Source organism: Saccopteryx leptura, chromosome 1, assembly GCF_036850995.1.
Source record: "Saccopteryx leptura isolate mSacLep1 chromosome 1, mSacLep1_pri_phased_curated, whole genome shotgun sequence".
Classification (NCBI taxonomy): domain Eukaryota; kingdom Metazoa; phylum Chordata; class Mammalia; order Chiroptera; family Emballonuridae; genus Saccopteryx; species Saccopteryx leptura.
In genome coordinates, this window is record NC_089503.1 from 363,817,233 (window position 1) to 363,839,597 (window position 22,365).

The 22,365-nt window shown below is 37.1% G+C and overlaps 1 protein-coding gene across 2 annotated transcripts in view; it reads right to left on the reverse strand.

Moving 5' to 3' along the window:
• Nucleotides 1–1,892: 1,892 nt before the first annotated feature.
• The window catches only part of ZNF451 (zinc finger protein 451), a 90,341-nt gene continuing 69,868 nt past the window's right edge, over nucleotides 1,893–22,365 (reverse strand). The window contains exons 14-15 of one of the 2 annotated variants that reach the window (XM_066359124.1): nucleotides 16,715–16,783; nucleotides 1,893–3,704 (exon numbers count right to left, since the gene is read on the reverse strand). In XM_066359124.1, the coding sequence (XP_066215221.1) occupies nucleotides 3,658–3,704; nucleotides 16,715–16,783 (116 nt within the window). In that variant the 3' untranslated portion in view covers nucleotides 1,893–3,657. Of the gene's footprint in view, nucleotides 3,705–15,759; nucleotides 16,295–16,714; nucleotides 16,784–22,365 lie in introns of those variants that run through there. The other variant, XM_066359125.1, reaches the window with a different exon arrangement.

Sequence of the window (22,365 nt, forward strand, 5' to 3'; positions counted from 1 at the left end):
CCCCATCTTCTTCTCCCTGCACGAACTGGCTTCTCACTCAGCACTCCGCCATCTTGGCTGCTTCTCCTGGCCTACTCCATGTGACCTTTCTCTGCTCTCTAATGCTAATCTTAGGAACCAAGAACAAGCTCCTGTTCTGCCCCCATTTTATAATGTAGAAATCAAAACTTTTAATCCAATATACAAAATAGGGAAGTCTCTAATACAAAGGCACTTATCTGGGACATGATGGGATTGTACCACCCCACATCAAAACGGGCAGGAAAGGCTTAATCCTAAAACCAAGCCCCAGGCTACAAGGATCCTGCCTGCCCACAGCCCACAGAGACAAACATTAATATCACCTGGGCAACAGCCTCACGTGGGCAGCGCCATCTTTAACAAAGTGAGCATAATACATTTTATCTGACCAACATCAATAAATAAAATTTTTTAAAAAAAGATGCAGTAGGCCACTGGGTCAGTTACTAGAAAGCTCAGTGAAAGTAGAGTAGGGCAGGGAGTACAAAGATTTATCTACATACTTAAAACGTGATTTGCTCCTCTCATAGCTAAACGCTCCATATTGCAAGGAGGGAATGCACAGGACACATCAAATGATAGGTGTGGGGCTCATGGGTGTACCAGGGCAAGCACTTTGCTTGATTAGTGTGTGAGCACATGGCAGAGGCACGTGTGCCTGGCCTACCTAATGCTAAGGGTGCTTCCCCTGAGCAGCAGTGTTTTCCTTGCTCCCTTGCCCTTACTGCAATTAGCAGATTTTCCTTTATTAGCTTTCCCTCTTATTGTTTATTTGCTCGCCTGTCTTGCTCACCTGTATGGCCCGACATTTTCCAGCTCCACAGTTTCTCTACCCTCTGCTTGAATCCAATGTGAACCTGCCTGGCCTTGGCCACTGGCATTACAATAGGTAATAACAGTTTAAAGCTGAATCACAACCTTTAATCTGAGGCCAAAACCATTAAAATACTTGAACAGAGATGAGGCCCCTAAAACTGGAACCCAAATCCCTCAGACCTCAATTTAAACACTAATAACCTCTTGGTTATTGACATTAAATATATTGTTGTATCGTGACACAAACTTGAAATTTGAAGATATTTTGAGAATGGTTTAAAAGTCTTATCAAGTAACTTTGGAATCAGCCTAGACTTTTTTCTTATAAACTAAACCAAATCTCTAAGTAAATACTTCCAGTTCTACCTTCAAAATATATCCAAATTATCTCAATTTCACTACCACCACCAATTCTTACCTGGGTGATACTGTTGTACTCGGCCGGCTGTCTGGGCTTCCTGCTTCTACCTCTCGTGTATGTCCTTACTGCAGTAATATCAGGATCTACTTAAATGAGGCAGATCACATATTCTCAGAAACCTTCAATGGCCACTTGAGTAAAAGCCAAGGTCCTTAGAAAGGCCTCAGGGACTTCACCTATTCCTCTCCTAGCTCACAGCAGCTAGCTAGCCTTCCTGCTTTTCCATGGATGTATCAAGATGACTTCTAGAGCTTTTACCCTTCATTTGGCACTCTCTTCCTCATACATATTTGCATGGCTCACTGGGAAAACTTCAGGTCTTTGCTCAAGTTCATCTGGTCAGGATCCTTCCAGACGACCCCATTAAAAACAACAAGCTCCCTACCGTTCCCCCTCCCACTATCTTGCCTTTCCCTATATGCCTTCCTTACACTTACCATTGGATAGACTTACATCCATTATCTAACCCTGTATTCAACCTCCTCTCCTCCAATGTGTGCCTCTCAGAGTGGGCTTTGTTTTGCTCACTGGTATATCTCAAGTGCTTAGAAAAGTTGCTGGCACATGGCAAATATTCAATAAATACTTTTAAGAGTGAATGAATGATGAAACAAAATAAGCAACTTTGTCAATTGTAGAAACATTTACTTTGGTAGTTTAGAATCCATATAACGTTCTGTAATGTTATCCATTGATTACATGTCCCCCTTGTATCTAAATTAAATTCAAATTAAAAAAATAAGTTTAAAGGATTTTAACAGCTTAATAAGTAGGAACACAATGACAATTAAAATATTAAACAACTTGATTACTTTTTTAAGGGTCATGATGAAAAGCCTCAGTTACTCTCTACCATATACATTCCAAAGCTTCTTAACAGAGCATCAGTGTACATCACACCTGTGTGCAGCACCTCTGGCAAGGAGGTGGTGTTTCCTCTTCCTGTACCTGCTTAACCACGCTTCTTGCTGGAATGCCCTTTATGGTCCTCACTAATGCGCAGGCTCCTGCAGATGTGTAAAAGGTCTGGTTCAGTGACTACCTCCTAGGCCTTATCTGATCACTTTAGTGTACAAATTAAAAGTACAAAATGTGGTCATTTTGGAAAAATGAGTGGTAAATTCTCAAGCTATAATGTTCACTTAAAAAAAAATACAAGCAGGTAGAACAAACATGACATCTTAATAAAAACACAAACTGATTTCCAATGTGGACGGAAAAGACTACAAATAAAAAAATACAGCGATGCTATTTCACACTAAAATAAGTAATTGTGGAGAACAAAATTCTGTGATTCTCTTCTTAAAAAAATTATAGGAAATTTTGTTTCATAAGCAATTACTACTCAAAACGTTGAGGATGACATTTCTGGTCAAATTACATGAAGTATATACATATAGTATGACAAGCCCTTCTTAGTCAAATTATGTAATATTTTTAATTATGCACAATGGGTCCTCAACATTTAAAAATAAAATATGTAATACCAAATATAGGAAACTGAAAAAACAATTTAATGAGTAACTGAAATGAAGATACTTTCATATGAAATAAAAATTTTAAAAGGTTACAGAAGATTATTCCTGAGTAAACCTTAAACATTTTTAAACATTATTTTTATACAAATATAAAAAAGGACTAATATTATTAAAAATAAGTTTAATGCTATGCAAATATTTTTATACCATTCCCTTTAAACAGTAGGTAATACAAGTCACAGAAAGGTCTAAATAGGTAAAAGGAACAGAAAAACTTTTTTTAATTATTTCAAAGAAATTAGGGTGTTCTTTTCATTCCAGCAATGTGCTGCTCTAATTAAAGCAGGAATATAGATCTGAGTAAAACCCAAAAAGAACACTGCTGATAAAATTTTCCATCTGTTTCCAGATCAGTTTCTGTTTCTATCTTTCTAATAGTCATAAACAAAGATCTCAAAGGTTATTATATACATCTATTACTGCCACATGAGAAGTAGAATTTTCAGAAAACTAATCTATGACAGCTTCATTCATTTTCTCTCCTAAAAAAAATAATCATCTGTGTACAAATAAAGAAATAATGCTATTTGGGAAACATATAAACAATAGTCAAGAGCTTGTCTAATTTTTTAATTCTTTTAATATGTGAATTCCAAGTTAACTGGAAAACTGTCATGCCTCTATTAGAACACATGGTTATTATACATTTGCATTAACATGTATTCTAGTCCTTTGAACATTTTTGAAAAGAGCACAAAAATACAGAGCAAATATAAAATTTTGAACATAAGAAAGCAAAAAGGCAGGTTTTCAAATACATCTGTACTAGTAGATTGCTGGCCCCTTTTAGAAAACAAATTCAAAAATTCAATATCCTGAGTATCCTCAAGGCTACTTGATGCTGTGTGGTAACATCATTAATTACATTTCCTCCAGGCTTCTTCTAATAGCTTCTTCTAATTCCACATCTGCATTAAAACACAGAGAATTTTAATATGTAGGACAGAAAACTAATAAACGTGATTTATATAAGCCTGATCAATTACATCTGTTTTTTTAAAAAGTAAACAAAAATCAAAATGGAGACTTAGGATAACAACTTTGGAACTTCTCCATAAAATCTGGATACTTCCAATTATGAGAATCTGGATATAACCTGAGTTATAACACTGAGTTATAACTCAGTTATAAAACTGAGTTATAACAAATATGAACTTAATGATTTGCTAAGGAACTTGGGAAGTTATTTCCATTTAAGGATAGAGACTGTCAACCTACTTCTAGAATCACTGATAGGTAATCACTAAATTCAACATTAAAAAAAACCTTCCACTTATTTCCAAAAGCACTTGAGGTAAGGCATATAAGACAAAACAAAAGTAGGCAAAACTATGAAATGGTTAGATCCACAGGCTATTAAATTTTTAGTTTTAAGCTTTCAAGCATCAAAGGCAAAGAGTAAAAGTCATGGCTATATATAATATCTTCTGAAAAGCCTATATTATATGCACCTATGCATTCATTTAACAAATACTCATTAAATGCCCACCGTATACCAGGCACAGAAATATGTAGAATGGTGAGCAAGATACATTCCTGGGTTCACAGGTCTCTCATTTGCTCCCTGAGAGTGATGCTCAAGATCAGGAGGGCAGAATCAAGCATCAATTTCTTGGCCTTCACTAGACTAGCTTCTCCAGATTTATCTCATCCCATCCAGTTTAGAAGTCCCACAAAGCCTACTTGGCTCATAAAACCAGTAATCCCTCTAGGATGCGGCTGCACCTTCCTGAGCTGGGATGGTGGTGCTATGTTGTAATTTAAAATACTACAAGCTGACATATACAGTGTTTCAAGTTAAACCTAGATTCTAAGTCAGTGAGCTGCCCTCCGATGAATTCAGATGGATGAAGAAATACAAAGAAAAGCCAAGATGCTCTTGAAAAGATTTATAAAGATGAAAACTCATTATGAAGTTACAGTAATTAAGAGTGTGGTACTAGTGCAAGAACAGATGTCTAGACCAAAAGAACAGCACAGACAGCTCAGAAACAGTTTCCATGAATATGCGTAAACTCGATTTATGACAAAGGTGGTAAAGCCGAATAGTGGGGAAAGATGGGCTTTTAATTTAATAAATGGTAGTGGGTCAAAAACATTATGGAAAAGAATGGTAATTTGGGGCCCTGGCCTGGGGGTTCAGTAGATAAAGCATTGACCCAGTGAGCCACGGTCGCGGGTTTGACCCCGGTCAGGGCATGTATGAGAGCAATCAATGAGTACACAACTAAATGGAACTAAATGAAAGACGAGTGATGCCTCTCTCTCTGCCCCTTCCTTTTTCTCTCCATCTCTCCCCCCTCTCAAAATTAATGGGATAAAAAAGAATGGTAATTTAAAATGTATTAAAATTATTTTTATTTACCAAAAGACACTATTAAGTGAGTAAAAAGGCAAACCATAGTGTTAGAGAAAATATACGTAGTACATGTTACTTGTACCCAGAAAGAAATGAAAACTTGTCAACCCAGAAGAATCAATAAAAAGGTAACCTGCCCTGGCCGGTTGGCTCAGTGGTAGAGCATCGGCCTGGTGTGCAGGAGTCCCAGGTTCAATTCCCGGACAGGGCACATAGGAGAAGCGCCCATCTGCTTCTCCACCCCTCCCCCTCTCCTTCCTCTCTGTCTCTCTCTTCCCCTCCCGCAGCCAAGGCTCCATTGGAGCAAAGTTGGCCCGGGTGCTGAGGATGGCTCTGTGGCCTCTGCCTCAGGCACTAGAATGGCTCTGGTTGCAACAGAGCGACACCCTATATGGGCAGAGCATTGCCCCCTGGTGGGCATGCTGGGTGGATCCTGGTCAGGAGCATGCGGGAGTCTGACTGTTTCCCCGTTTCCAACTTCAGAAAAATACAAAAAAAAAAAAAAAAAAAAAAGGTAACCTAAAAGAAAACTGTCCAGAAATTTCAAAAGGCATTGACAAAATATTGTGTCAAAAGTGTCATTAAATATTATTCATCAGAAAAATGTCAAATAAAACCACATACACAAAAAAAGTACATACCCATCACTAGCTAAAATAAAAGACTAAATAAATCCAATGTCTAGTGATGATGTAGATCAATGGGAACTCATATACACTACTGTAATAAAAGAAGTCAAAACTACTTTAGAAAAACAATTTGGCATTACATACTAAAGTTGACCATAAGCAACTTGTAAGTATATGTTCCCAGAAATGTGGACATATGTGCACCAAGAGACATGTATGAGAATGTTCATAAAAATATTACCTATAATATCCAAAAAATATAAATCAAATGACTATAAAAATAAATGAATTGATATATACATAAAATAGATTATACAGGTGTTGGAGATGAAGAAAGCAAAACTACATGCTAATATCCAAATGAATCTGTAAAACGTTGATTGAAGGCATTGAAACACTGAAGAATACAGACTATGCCTGTGCTGTCGAATACGATGGATACAGTCAATAGAAACTAACCCCTAAGACAATCAAGCTGCTGGAATTAGCAAAGAAGGATTCTAGCAAAATTATACTTTCAAAGACTGAAGTATAAATGAATAGAAAATCTAAACAGAAATGAAAACTATTAAAAAAACACAACTAAATAGAAATCCTAGAACTGAAATTACAATTTTTGAAATGGAAAAACTAGGTGAGTTTAACATTGGAGGTAGCAAAAAATGGGTCAATAAGCTTGAAGGTTGAAATTATCCAAAATGAAGAAGGGAAAAAAGAAAGTGAACAAATATGTATTTAATCTGCCTAACGCATTGCAATTGGAATTCCAAAAGAAAAAAAAAATGAGGAGACAGAAAGTGTGGCAGAAATTATGAAGAAACAATGACAAAATGTCTGAAGTTGGGAGAAACCTATAAACTTACAAATACAAGCAAAGAAAACTCCAAAACAGAAAGACCACCACATCCACATCTAGGGACATTATTAAAAACTGCTAATCTTAAAAAAAGAGAGAGAAAGGCCTGACCTGTGGTGGCGCAGCGAATAAAGCGTCAACCTGGAATGCTGAGGTCACTGGTTCAAAACCCTGGGCTTGCCTGGTCAAGGCACATATGGGAGTAGATGCTTCCTGCTCTTCCCCCTTCTCTCTCTCTCTCTCTCTCTCTCTCTCTCCTCTCTAAAATGAATAAATTAAATCTTTAAAAAAAAACTGTTGAAATCCCTGGACAAAGAGAAAATACTGAAAGCAGCAAAAAGAAAGAAAATGACAATACATATATGGGAACAATAATGCAAATCAGGGTGACTTATGATGGCAAACAACAGAGGCCAAAAGACAACCCCACGACATGTACGAACGTTCATGTATGTCCTCAATGCCTCCTGACCACCCCGAGTACGATCGTACATGTACGTCTTTAAACTCTGAGCTGGAGCAATAAATGTATGTTGTTCTTGTTTCCATAAAATGGTTATCAAACAAACATAATTTTAAGTTAATAAAACTGTAACTAATTTCATTTTTTGGGAAAAAAAACTCACTCCCGGTGGTAAGTGAGCATGAAAAAAACTCACTACTCAAAGGGTTAAAGTGCTGAATGGAAAAATATTAGTCTATTAGAATCCTAAAGCCAGAGAAAATATTCAAGATTGAAGGAAAAATAAAGATGTTTTCATATAAGCAAAATCAGCATATGTATTACTAGCAGAACTGCATTATATAAAATGAAAGGAAGTTCTTTAGGCAGAAGAAAAATAAGAGCAGTATGAATATCTAATCTACTGACGAGAATGAAGGTCACTGGAAATAATAACTACGTGAGTATGTATGAAAGACCATATATTTCTTCTTTCCTTAAAATTTATAGCATTGTTTAAAGCAAAAAATAACATTTTCCTGCAGAGTTTATAATACATATAGATGTACTACAATGAAAACTATACCACAGGAAATGAGAAGGTAAACAGACCTATTGCATTGGAACATTTCTACATTTTAGTTAAAGTGGAGTATAGTAGCACTCAGTATAATGTAAAAAGCAATAAATATATATTGTAATCTTTAGAGCAAACAAATACTAATGCAAAGAGATCCTACAGAAATAAAAATATATAATAGGATATACACAATTCTATATTGGTACATTTGACAGTTTAGCTAAAATAGGCAAATTTCTTGAAAAACAATATTCTAAAACTGACACAAAATGAAACAAAATCTGCATATATATGTATTTATTATGTATATCTATAGATATTTATTATATATGTTTATATATGTAAAAGAAAATGAATTTATTATCAGATGAATTCCTAGAAAGAAAACTCCCGGCCAAGATAACTGTACCAGTGAATCCTATGAAACATTAAAGAAGAAATAAAATCAGTCTTAGAGTCAATTCAAAACAATGGCAGATCCAAAAATCCATCCCTCCACAGAAACAATGAAACACAAGCAGAAACCATCAGAAACAACTTTGTCAGAAGTCTGGAAACCAAAGGTTCACATCAATGAAACAAATACTGAATCAGGAAAAATATAAAAACAGTAGAAAAGCCTTGCGGCAGTTTTATCTGCCCTTTTCCACCACCTCCCTGACTTGGCAGTAGTCTTGACAGCAGCCCATGGTCCAAGATTGGGATGCAGGTCCATGGTTCCAGATGGAGCACAAATTACTGTGTTTGTGTCTGATCTGTCTGGGGCTACCTGAAAGATTGATTCAAGGCGTTTTGCCTAGCTCAGAATCCAACAGGGCAGAAAAGCTGCAGGCACTGTGTAACAACATTGTTAGGCAAACAAAAATCCACAACCTGAGGCAAAAGATTATATTGAGTCTGCCTAATACCCAGAAGGAAAAGCCATGAAGAAAAATTTCTTCAAAAAATGAAGACATTCAAAAACATGTCCAGCCTGACCAGGCAGTGACACAGTGGATAGAGCATCGGACTGGGATGCAGAAGGACCCAGGTTCGAGACCCCGAGGTCGCCAGCTGCAGTGCGGGCTCATCTGGTTTGGGCGAAGCTCACCAGCTTGGACCCAAGGTCACTGGCTCGAGCAAGGGGTTACTCAGTCTGCTGAAGGCCCACGGTCAAGAATTTAGGAAACCAGGCACATGCCCCAGACAGAGTAAGTGCTCAGAAAACACCTAACAAGACCCGTAGCTTCCACCACAGGATGAGATCAGTGCAAGCCTGGCTAAATGTAGAGGGCCCCAGCTCAGAAGCAATCTCTAAAGACTGGGAGAGATTGGTTTTTATTAGTTCCTGGTATTCAAGGAAATCTGTCAACATACGAGCTAAAGGAACAGAGGCTTCAGTGACAAACCATGACTAGAAATATTGTTTTTGCAAAAACAACTGGAAAAAGTAAAGTAACAACTGCAACGTTTAATAATCAAGAACAGAAAAATCAATAAGAGATAGAATCTGATTTCCAAAGGTACTACATTATATTTGCATACTTAGTTTTCAACAATAACAACACAAAGAATACAAAGAAACAGAAGAGTATGGCACATTTAATGAGGAAAAAAATGAGTTAAACTGCCCCTAAGGAAGGCTAGACATCGAACTTACTAGACAAAGACTTTAAACCAACTATCTTAAATAAGGTCTAAGGGTAAAGTAAACCATGCACTAAGGAAACCAGGTAAACAAAGTATAAAAGAGAGTATCAAGAAAGAAATTATAAAAGGCCACCAAATAGAAATTCTGGAGCTGAAAAGTATAACTAAAATGAGAAATTCATTGTAGGAATTTAGTAAATTTAAGTAGGAAAAAAAATAATCAGCAAATTTGAAGTAAAGAGAATTTATCTGGCAGAAAGAAAAAGGAAAGGTAAGCAGAGCCTGAAGGACCTGTGAGGTACTACAAAATTATCTAAGGTTGGCATCCCAGAAGGAGAAGGGCCAAAAAGAACATTTAGGCAATAATGGCCAAAGGCCCTGGCCAGTTGACTTAGTGGTAGAGCATTGGCCTAGCATGTGGAAGCCCTGGGCTCAATTCCCAGTAAGAGCACACAAGAGAAGTGACCATCTGCTCCTCCACCCCTTCCTCACCCCCCCACCCCTCTTCTCCTCCCATAGCCATGGCTTGAAGGTTTGGGCAAAGTTGGCCCTGGGTGCTGAGGATGGCTCCATGGCCTCGCTTCAGGTGCTAAAATAGCCCGACCGCCAAGCAATGGAGCAGCGGCAGGCAGAACATCACCTGGCAGGGAGCTTGCCCAGTGGATTCCAGTCAGGAGGCATGTGGGAGTCTGTCTCTGCCTCCCTGCCTCTCAATAAAAAAATAATAAAATAAATAATGGCCAGAAATGTCCCAAATTTGATGACATAAATCTATACAGTGGTCCCTTGTCTATCGTGGGGGTTAGGTTCTGGAACCCCCCACGATAGGTGAAAGTCTGCGAAGTAGTGACTTTATTTTTATTTTATTACCATATTTCCCCATGTATAAAAACACACTTTTTTCTGAAAAATTTGGGGTCTAAAAATTGAGTGTGTCTTATACAGTGGTTGTAGATTTTTTCTTGCATTTCCTGCTTTTTCGCACTTGTTTTTGCACTTATTGTTGAAGACAGTAATTTGTCATCAGACACAGATAAGGACAAGCTAATGGATTGGGGTTTTCACAGTGATGAGGAGTTGTATGCATTTTCTGATGAATAAAACTTGAGTTTAATAACTTTATATAATACTTTTTTTCAAATTTCGGGTCTCAAAATTAAGGTGCATCTTTTACATGGGAACGTCTTATACATGGGGAAATATGGTATTTATATATTTCTTAAGGCTTTATATTTTTTATATTGTTTTCAATTTTTTAGGCTAGAAAATGCTTATTTTATTGCAAAAATAATTACTAATAAATATATTAAAATACCTATATACCACAAAATCTGTGATACAAAATTAGATATGTACAATTTAAAATCCACGATACAGTGCAACCTCAAAAAGTGAACTGTGGCCCTGGCCGGTTGGCTCAGTGGTAGAGCATCGGCCTGGCGTGCGGAGGTCCCGGGTTCGATTCCCGGCCAGGGCACACAGGAGTGGCGCCCATCTGCTTCTCCATCCCTCCCCTTCTCCTTCCTCTCTGTCTCTCTCTTCCCCTCCCACAGCTAAGGCTCCATTGGAGCAAAGATGGCCCGGGCGCTGGGGATGGGATGGCTCTGTGGTCTCTGCCTCAGGTGCTAGAGTGGCTCTGGTCGCAACATAGCGACACCCAGGATGGGCAGAGCATCGCCCCCTGGTGGGCAGAGCGTTGCCCCTGTGGGCGTGCTGGGTGGATCCCGGTCAGGCGCATGCGGGAGTCTGTCTGACTGTCTCTCCCCGTTTCCAGCTTCAGAAAAATACAAAAAAAAAAAAAAAAAAAGTGAACCGCAAGCGAACCGTGATATGGCGAGGAACAACTATACATACAAGAAGCTCACAAACTCCAAGCAGGAGAAACTCAGAGGTCCATACAGGCATACTATCAAAAGCCAAAACCAGTAAAAGCAGCAAGAGGAAAGCAATTTCCCATATATAAAGCATCCTCAATAAGATTAAAAACAATTTCTCATAAAACATCATGGAGGCCAAAAGTCAGAGAGACAACATATTAAAAGTGCTGGGGAAAAAAAAGTCAATATCCAGCAACACTATTCTTGAAGAATAGAGGTGAAATGAAGACATTCCCAGATAAAAAAAAGCTAAGGGGGTTTGTTACTAATAGACCTACCCTAAAATAAACAAAGGGAATCTTAAGGTTGAAACAAAACAGTATTAAACAGTAACTCCAAGATATATGAACAAATTGAAAACACTTGTGGAAAGTATGTCTTTTTCTTTTTTTTATGGCCGAGTCTATGTTTCTCTTACCCTCCTCTGTCTCTGCTTCATTTCATTCTCTTTGAAAGAAAGGTAATTATGGCAATAAGAAATAATCCACTAATAGAGGAGTTAGAAGACCTACATACAAATTATGCCCCAATCATTTTGAGGCTGTGAAACCGAAGACAAATTATTTAAAGTAAGCCCCAGCTGGGAAGTTCAGTTGGTTAGTGTGTTGTCCCAATATGCCAAGGTTGCAGGTTCGATCCCCATTCAAGGCACATACAAGAATCAACCAATGAATGCATAAATAAGTGGAACAATAAACCGATGTTTCTATTGAAATATAGAAAAGGCTCTTAGCATGAATAATTTTTAGCAGAACTTACTTTCTCTAAAACAAAGAGACTCTTAGCAGAAATTACTTTTTCTGAATACTCCCTATTCCTGGCCTTGAGGCTGGTCTTCCAGACTGTGGCCTTTGGCTAGCTTTCCAAGGCTGCAGGTATTCTCAGACTGTTTCTCCCTGAATTAACACTATAGATAAACATTATAAGCTTGTTTCACTGCTTTGTCCTACTGCTATGCTTCCTCTCCTCCCCATTCCTCAATCAGTGTGTAACTGTCTTTAAAAGCTAGCACCAAACTGTGTTCGCCACCACATTGATTTGAAAGATCAATGTGGTCTCCATGTGGTCACACTGGCATTAATTAAAGACTCCTTAATTTGGCTTCTTGATTGTGTGGCAGGACTTCTGTTTCTCGCTGTTCCGATACAACACTATCTCCCCACGCTCTTCCCCTCTCTCTAAAATCAACAAATAAAATGTATACCTATTATTTTGTTAAGTAGGCAAAAGCCTATTCCTGGTGTGTCACAGCATTTAAAATTTTTTAAATTTATTGATTTCAAAGAGGAAAGAAGAGAGAAACATCCTTTGTTGCTCCACTTATTTCTGCATTCATTGGTTGATTGTTGTATGTGCCCCGAGATCAAACCTGCAACCTTGGCATATTGGGAGGATACTCTGACCAACTGAACTGCCTGGCCAGGGAGGTGGAGCACATAATTTTAGTAATTAGTTTGTATGTGCCAGAGATGAAAATGGTTGAAAATTGCTGGTTTAGAGAACTAATTTTTTATGTAAAATGAAAAGAATATTCTGGCTTTCACTAGTTGTTAAAATTAAGAGCAGTTATAAAACATTACATTTTCAAAAACATTAACTGAATTAAAAATGAATACATTAGGCTCTTATCCTTTGGTCTTTAAACTGGCCACAGTATGGAATTTTACTGTTTATATTATAAGATGCAGGTAACAGTGAGTAATGATAATGATTAAAATCACAGTAACAGCAGCAGCAACCAATACTATGTGTCATGTTATACGCTAAAGTAGGTATACCAGTATTCCCATCCTTTTGGGGTTTTTTTTTGTGTGTGTGTGTGAGAGAGAGAGAGAGAAAGAGAGAGATAGCGCGATGAGAAGCATCAACTCGTAGTTGCATCACTTTAGTTGTTCATTGATTGCTTCTCATATGTGCCTTGATGGGGGGGCTTCAGCCAAGCCATTGACCCCTTGCTCAAACCAGTGACACTGTGCTCAAGCCAGCAACCTAGGGCTTCAAGCCAGTGACCTTTGGGCTCAAGCCAGCAACCACGGGATCATGTCTATGGTCCCACACTCAAGCTAGGGACCCCCCACTCAAGCTGAATGAGCCCCCACTCAAGCCAGCAATCTCTGGGCTTCAAACCTGGGTCCTTAGCATTCCAGGCCAACACTCTATCCACAGTGCTACCACCTTGTCAGGCCCAGTATTTCCATTTTTAAAATGAAAAAAACAAAACACAGTGAAGTTAAATGACTTGTCCAATACTACATAACTTATAAGTGGCAGAGCTGAGTTTTAACCCAGGTAGTCCAAATCCGAAATCTGCAGTCTTTACTATCACACTATTTGACTTCTATTTCCCATCTGGTATACAAAATTAGGATCTTTATGACTGGGCTGGGTAGTCAGACATGGATACTGGTCTATAGAGTACAACAAAGAATGTGTCAAATCATGGCAGGGGGCGCATGGCGAGGGGATAAGGAAGGGAACCTACCTATCCTCAGGCAAAAAAAGCCACATGCAAATTTATGCTGACTTCTACTACCATTTGTCAGGCAATTACAGTATTGTGTTAGGAAGGGAAGGAGGAGAGACTTGAGAATTTAACTTTTTTGAGTTTTGTTATTAGATCTGGACTAGAACATTACTTTGCTTTCATGGTAGAATCAACAAAATTACCTAATATTCTCTCAACCAAATGGCCTCTGTCTTAATTTCCCTTATCCAATCACAGATAGATAGATCCTGGTAGCTCTTACATGTTTTAAGTTTGTTATATGCTCATTCAATAACCAATCATTTAGTGCAGGGGTCCCCAAACTATGGCCCGCGGGCTGCATGCGGCCCCGAGGCCATTTATCCGGCCCCCACCGCATTTCCAGAAGGGGCACCTCTTTCATTGGTAGTCGGTGAGAGGAGCATAGTTCCCATTGAAATACTGGTCAGTTTGTTGATTTAAATTTACTTGTTCTTTATTTTAAATATTGTATTTGTTCTCATTTTGTTTTTTTACTTTAAAATAAGATATGTGCAGTGTGCATAGGGATTTGTTCATAGTTTTTTTTTATAGTCTGGCCCTCCAACGGTCTGAGGGACAGTGAACGGCCCCTGTGTAAAACGTTTGGGGACCCCTGATTTAGTGCCAAACACTGTGTTAGATGCTGTTGATATAACGATAAATAAGACATGACCCTACTCTTTGAGGAGCTCACGGGTCAATGGATATAACAGACACAGACAGAAATATTTTTTAAGGCCACTTGGTATTGTACAGAGGGAGCCTAGAGGCAGGTGTTAACTCTCTCTAAAGATGGAAAATCTAGGCAAGGCAATGATCATACAAAATTGCCTATAAAAATGACCAATATAATTCAACCTAAGAGATGACATTTGAGCTAGTTCTTGTTGGGTGAAAAGGAGGGAGAAAATAAAGGGTATTAGAGAAAAGTGCAGAGAAACCAATTCCTTAACGCACATGGAACACTGTGTTTATCTATATCTCTTTACCTACCTACCTACCTACCTATTGATAGCATCAGGAAATGAAAGGCAACACTACACTTAACAATACCCTTTTGATTTTTCTTGGAATTAAATTATTATGTCCATACCTCATATGACAATTACTTAAAAGTTTAAAGTACCTTCTCTTTCATCCTTTAACAGTAATCCTTTTTCTAAACTAAAGATTCACAAAAATGTAAAACCTCTCAAAATCTCCAAACCATGAAATGTATTACATAGATAATAAAATGCTAGAAATTCTGATACATATTCAGTGATATACATCTGATTTCTAGACTAGCTAGGAGCCCTCAAAACTGTGAGGTCTCCCCAAAAGTGGTTATTTAAAGTTATAATTTTGCCTGGCATTTTCCATAGGATTAGTCATGGGTGGCAAATAAAGGCTGCAAAGTCTCAACTACTTAGTGGTCTTGATAAACAACTTAGTTGGCAGTCTTGTTTAAAACTTATAAAAGTTCTCTGATTTGTTAACTCATCATCTGGCTGCTAAGCACTGAGCTAGACCTTGGAAGATCATGTTGGGGAGAACTGGCAAAAAAGCTTGCTTCCAATCAGGCTATAGATTTACTGCCAACTTTGTTGAACCTGTGAATTCTGGCTATATGGAAGAAAGATCAGGGTCTTCTACTTTATCGACCGGATGAATCAGTTCCACTACCAGACTCAAATTCCCAAACACCTACTACACTGCTCACAAAAACTTAAGAGATATTTCAAAATGAAAATAAAGCGATACAATATCCCCTAATTTTTGTGAGCAGGTAGTATAAAGTTCTAGTCTGCTCTTAGTCACACTAATTCCATTATATGAGAAATCGAACAAATGCACAGAAAACAAACCAGTTAGGCCATTCTGTTTGGGCCCGTTTAGCCACATTTCCCTCCTTACTTCCTGGTCTCTACATCTCACTCCTACTATTTCCTTTATGACAAAGATGCTGATATAACAGTTTCAACTTACTGTTTTCTAAAATCCAATGTTTCATTATTTTCCCATGATTATTTAAAAGGAGTATTTTCTGGAAAAACCAAAGTAAAAAAAAATGGGCACATGACACAGCTGAATAGTGGTATAGTCAGTAAATTATTTATTGTAAGGTAATACAAAAAATTCTTTAACCTGTAGAAGGAAATAAGTAGTTTTTCCTTTGAAAAGAGGAAAAATTGTTTCAATTTATAGAAACAGCCCATCAATATTTAGATACATGTGCTTGCTTTCTTAGTTCTACTGTGTAACTTTAAATATTTAATACTACTCAAAATAAGTAAAAATTAGGAAATTACAATCTTCTCCAAGCCCTGGGGTTAGCAAACTTTTTCTGCAAAGGTTCTAAAGTCATTAATTTAGACTTCAGGGGGACATAATCTATACTGTTTGTGTTACAACCACTCATCCTTGCTCTTAATGTAAAAGCAACAGCACAGTCAATATTTAAACAGGAGTGTGTTCTCCCCCCCCCCCCCCCAAGTGAGAAGCAGGGAGGCAGAGAGACAGATTCCCGCATGCCCACGAGGGGGTGATGCTCTGTTCTTCTGGGGCGTTGCTCTGTTGCAACCAGAGCCATGGAGCCATCCTCAGCACCCCGGCCAACTTTGCTTCAATGGAACCTTGGCTGTGGAAGGGGAAGAAGAGACAGAGAGAAAGGAAAGGGGGAAGGGTGGAGAAGCAGATGGGTGCCTCTCCTGTGTGCCCTGGCCAGGAATCAAACCTGGGACTTCCACATGCCTAGCCAATGCTCTACTGCTGAGTCTATTGGCCAGGACAGGGAAGTATTCTAATAAAACTATTTACAAAATCAGACAGTGGACTGGATTTAGTCTAAGGGCCATAAATGGCTGATTCTTTTTCCAGCCTCCTAAATTAGTATTATCTCTAAATCATCTACATGAGAAAATACAAACTATCCTTTGAACAAGAAAACAATTTTTTTTAACCTCAGGGGTAGGAGAGAGTAGGGGCAATGAACAGGTGAGGGGGAAAACATACAAGATATATTCAAGTAGGGAAAGGATTAATTATTCCTTTTGGTTACCTTCTGCAGATCTGAATCCTTCTTCTATTGGAGTACTTTTTATAGCCAGGTTGTCATCACTGTCACATTCTGTAAGGCAGAATCAATAAATGCAAATGAGTTTCTGAAGAAGGTATTGTGCTACAATTTATGTATTCTCTCAAACATTATCAATAACTTCTTCTATACCCAAGCTTACTAATTACAATTCATTAGTAGTACACTACTTTCCCTTTAGATTTATTTTTTGCTTTTTTTTTGGTATTTTTTGCTTTTTAATAATTATCAAATTATATTACTTAAGTCAAGAAAAAAATAAAAATGAAATAGACAATTCAATTTTAGTTCTGTATTTTAAAAATTTGGAATAGGTCTTTTAACTGTGGAGGAAATAGGAAACTAAATTTAAAAAAGCTAATGTTTTATTTAGATCTAGCAAATAAACTCCAAAGTTTCACTTGTATAAAATAATCTTAAAATTCTGGTGCCAGATAAAATTCTCCTGTAACTTAAAAATCATATGCATTCATCTCTATAAAGACCACAGGATATAATTAACAATGTGTAGGCATGGCACAAACTCACCTGATGTCTTATATGATTTCATAATGACAGACCTAAGGCTTTATAAAAATTACATGACTAACTAGATATTTCAAAAGTCACTTAAAATTTCAACCATGGTTTATCAGCAACCTAATGTTTGGCTTTTTGGCTTATTACTTTAAATACATTTATGCAAGCATACACACACACACCAGGTAAGGCAAAAGTATGTTTACAGTTGTGAATATATAAAAGTTTATTCTTGTATTAGTTTCTAAACAACTGTAAACCTACTTTTGCCCCACCCTGTATATCGCTAAAACTGACTGAATAAAGGTTTAAATAACTAAATACAAATCAAATGGACATATCTGTTTCTCTAGAAATATGTAAGAACTAAAATATACATTTAAAAATTAAGATATATAATTGTTTAAAAATAAAAATCACTATAGATCCTTTATATTCCTTTGCTGCAAAATTGGTTAATACAAGTTATCATTTGTCATTGCAGCAAAAATACTACTGCTTTTTCTACACTGTTACATATTGCTACTTCAAGTATTTCAAGCAATGTTTTAGGAAAATAAAACATTAAAGTTACAATTTGGAGAAAAACAAATCAAGTCTTAAAACATTAGGTACAATGATATAATACCTAAACTTCCTGTTATTATAATTCAAAGTCAAGGCCAGCCAAAAGCGGCCTGTCTTAACTAGCTTAAACAATTCATCTGTGACAGCCATGCAGGACACTGAGCTCCAGAGACACAGACGGCTCCAGTGCAAGGGCAGACTGGACGGCCCTGGGCGGCTGGCTCTGTGCTCACCGGGAAAGGCAATTAAATGTGAATAAGGGTGATCCTAAGAAGAGGCAAAAACAACATGTGCTTTCTTTGTGTCAATTTGCCAGGAAGAGCACAGGCACTCAGATGCTCAGTCACCTTGTTTTCTTAATAAGTGCTCGGAGAGGTAGAAGACCATGTCTACTAAAGAGAAAAATTGAAGACAATGGCAAAGGCTGACATGGCCTGTTATGAAAGAGAAATGAAAACTTATATCCCTCCTAAAGGAAAAACAAAAAAGTTCAAGGATTCTTGTTTTACCCTAAATTTCCCCCCAAACCCAAAGGAGAGCGTCCCAGCCTGCCCACTGGTGACGTTGGAAACAAGCTGGGAGAGGTGGAGTGGCACCGCTAAAGGTGCCGAGCAGCCTGAGGGACACACGGCTGCGGAACCGAGAGAACACGGGAAAGAGCTGCTGCACACCAAGGTAAAAGCAAGCCGGTGTGGAAAAGGGGAGGCTGAACAAAGCAAGAAAAGGAGGAAGTCGAGAAAGATAAGATGAAGAAGATGAAGACAAAGGGGAGGAGGATGAAGATAAAGATGATGAATAAGTTGTTTCTGGTACTTAATTCCCCTGTATACAACTCAATCCTTTCAAAGGAAATAAATTGAAATGTAAGGTTAAGATTGTTTTTAAACTGTGCAGTGTCTTTTTTTTGCATAGTTAATACTACTGAATGTGCCTTTGGAGAGCCCTGTCCTGGTGTTCTTTTCAATAGCCACTAACCTTGCCTGGTACAGTATGTGGGTTGTACATTGGCATGGAAATTTAAAGCAGGTTCTTCTTGGTGCAGAGCCCAAATTAGTTATACCTGGGAATGGTAGTGTTTTCATCTTTCGTTATCTCTGATGCAGCTTATACAAAATTGTTCTGTTAACTGAATACCACTCTAATTGCAATAAAAAGGTAGTGGCTGTTTTGTTGACATTCTGAATGCTAAGTAAATACAATTTTTTAAATTTAAAAAATAATCATCATTGCATACAAGGCCTAAGGCTAAAGTGCAGTTTTGAATTACAAGGACTAGCTTGACACTGGGTTGCAAAAATTAAAAATGGTTTCCTTTGCCTCAATCAGTTCTACCAGTAGTAGTACAGAATTCTTTCCTATTTTCAGTACTTTGCACAGAATTATATTATGTACATCTTGGGGATGATGTCCACAGCAACAAGCCATAACTTCATTAACAGGCTGAAGAAACAACAGGCAGGCAGAGTTTTAAGATGAAGTTCAATCATTGTTTTATCTAGTGCCTATTCTATAGTTTGATGCTACTTCAATCATCTATACTTTCACATCATCGGTGAACTTTCAGGTTTAATTTTAACAAATTATTTATCTTTCAATTTTTAAGAAGGCTTTTAAAATCTGTGTAATTGGTATAACCTATAGATACCAATTATGCTTAATGCCTATACCCTATCCATTCCCAAACAAAAACACAAACAAAATAGATACAACCATGTCCTAGGCCCATAAACCAGACAGTCCAAAGAGTGTTCAGAGTCAACAAATACCATCTTGAAGCATAGAAAAATGTATTTTCAACATGAATTCACTAAAACATAACAGTGTATGCTCAAGTTCATCCTTGTATTATTTAAGGAAAAATATTCTAGGTAAGTTAATACTTTGCATAAAACTGCAAGGATGCTTAATTTACTTAAGAACTATGACTACTGACTACGTAAAATTGTGTTTTTAAAATGAAAATCTTACATTAATCAAGTTAATGTTCTTCAACTAAGCTATAAGATATGGTCAAGTTCTATTATATAAACAGATCATTAAAAGCTCAAAGAGTTTTTTTTATAAGCAACGGTCATCACCAATGAAAAAGTGAAAAATAGTTGCTCAGAAATTCAATCAAGAAGTGTGGCTGACCAAGTGTCCATCAGTGGACGAGTAGATTAAAAAGCTTTGGTACATATATACTATGGAATACTTACTCAGCCATAAGAAACGATGACATCGGATCATTTACAACAACATGGGTGGAACTTGATAACATTATACTGAGTGAAATAAGTAAATCAGAAAAAACTAAGAACTATATGATTCCAAACATAGGTGGAACATAAAAATGAGACTCAGAGACATGGACAAGAGGGTGGTGGTTACAGGGGTGGTGGGGGAGAAGGGGTTAAAGGGGGGCACAAAGAAAACCAGATAGAAGGTGACAGAAGACAATTTGACTTTGGGTGATGGGTATGCAACATAATCAAATGTCAAAATAACCTGGAGATGTTTTCTCTGAACATATGTACCCTGATTTATCAATGTCACCCCATTAAAATGAATAATAATAATGATAATTTTAAAAACAATACAAAAGATTTAAAAAAAGAAAAATACTAAATAAAGAAGTGTGGCTGAGGTAGGCGCAGTAATCCAACACTTTGGAAAGTAAAAAAAAAACCGCCACCACCTTAAAATGTATGGTCAGTGTAGTAAAAACAAGAAGCATAATCATTATAGAGAATGGATTACAAACAGGAGAGCAACAGCATACAAGGTAAAAGAAAAATGGTGCTTGCATGGTTTCTATAACTCACCATCTGCTCATCACATTGAGACTGCATTCCTACAGTCACAAGAAAAGTTTATTTATTTAATTATGAGACCAAAGATTATAGGACTCTTATAATACTGATCACTTTCCCTGGCTATGTTTGACATATAATCATCTTATTTTTTTAACTACCAGAACCCACAATCAAACATTTTTATTTTCTGAAAACAAAAATCCCACATCTTCCTAAATGTTATTTTTTAAAGAAACTTCTCTATCTGATATCTGAACTAAACTGATTTTGCAAATATCATTATAGTGCAGAATGACTATCATTCTCTACATTCTTCAAGGATATGTTGGGAGACAATAATTCACACTGGACTCTCTACACCATAAAGTCAGGTAATTGTATGTGATACTAATGAAGAGAAAAACACATGTGTGGTCACACGTAGCTTATTTGAACCTGTCTGGACCCCTGCATCCTCATCTATAAAATAGGGTAACCTAACAGCCTTACTCATAGTGTTGCAAAGAGGATTAAATAACATGTGAAAGAAGTTCTTTAAACATCTTCAAACACAACTATCAAAAGCAGCTAGCCTGGTAGCTTGAACATAAGTCCTCAATAAAGGTTAGTTCCCTTTCTCTTCTCTAAAACATCTATGTGACAAGTTCTATTTGCCACCTTGGAAACATGAGCCTTGAGTTAATGTACATATATTTGTGATTAAAATGTAAAATATCTAACAGCTATTTAAAATGTAAAATATCGAACATCTATCTAGCTCTTCTGATTAGGATTACTATACAGGATACATGTATGTTGATAAGTTTTAAAAAAGTGAAGATAAGTACATTATAAAACAGAATTGATGAAAGATAGGGGGCCAAAGGTGTTAAGACAGATTAATATTTTTAAATGTCTCTATAAACATATAAATAACTTTATATATCATAGCTGTACTAAAAATGTTGGTGTGAAAACCCTGATGGCTAGGACAAGAGAGAATTTATAGGGCAAAAACCATGACACATTTAGATTTAGAAATTAGTAAAAAGGCTCACCTTGCTACAAAGAGGAACTGATTACCTTAACTAATCAAGTCAGAGAGCTAAAAAAGTGCCAGTAGTAAAACCACTTATCCATCTGTCCTCTTCCTACAAAGCAAGAGTGACAACTTAGGGTCAAAACACAAGACATTTCTACATGAAACCAGCAACTCTGTATCTCTATTTTACTGAGATAAGTACCTCCTGAAAAAACTTTCAATTAACTGAAAAACTGGCAGATTAAGTTCTCAAAAGAATAAAATACCATTTGATCATTGATTCTCATTGACCCTATTCAACAGATTCTCCCTGTTTATATAGGAAGCTCATCTTACAAAATAATTTTCTGGTTCTAATAATGAAAAATTTCTGAAAATTTGGAGAATAAGAGGTTCAAACTTGTATAACTTGTCTATGTTATGGTGACTTTATTTTTTTTTTTAGATTACTCATTTTAGAGAGGGGATAGAGAGAGAGAACGAGAGAACGAGAGAAGAGGGGGAGGAGCAGGAAGAATCAACTCCCATATGTGCCTTGGCCAGGCAAGCCCAGGTTTTCAAACTGGAGACCTCAGCGTTCCAGGTCAACACTTTATACACTGCGCCACCACAGGTCAGGCTTATGGTAATTTTAAAAACCGAAAAGTTGCCAGATTGCTTATAAAATAATGATAAACATGAGAGAACTACTATGATATAAACTTTTGTCATAT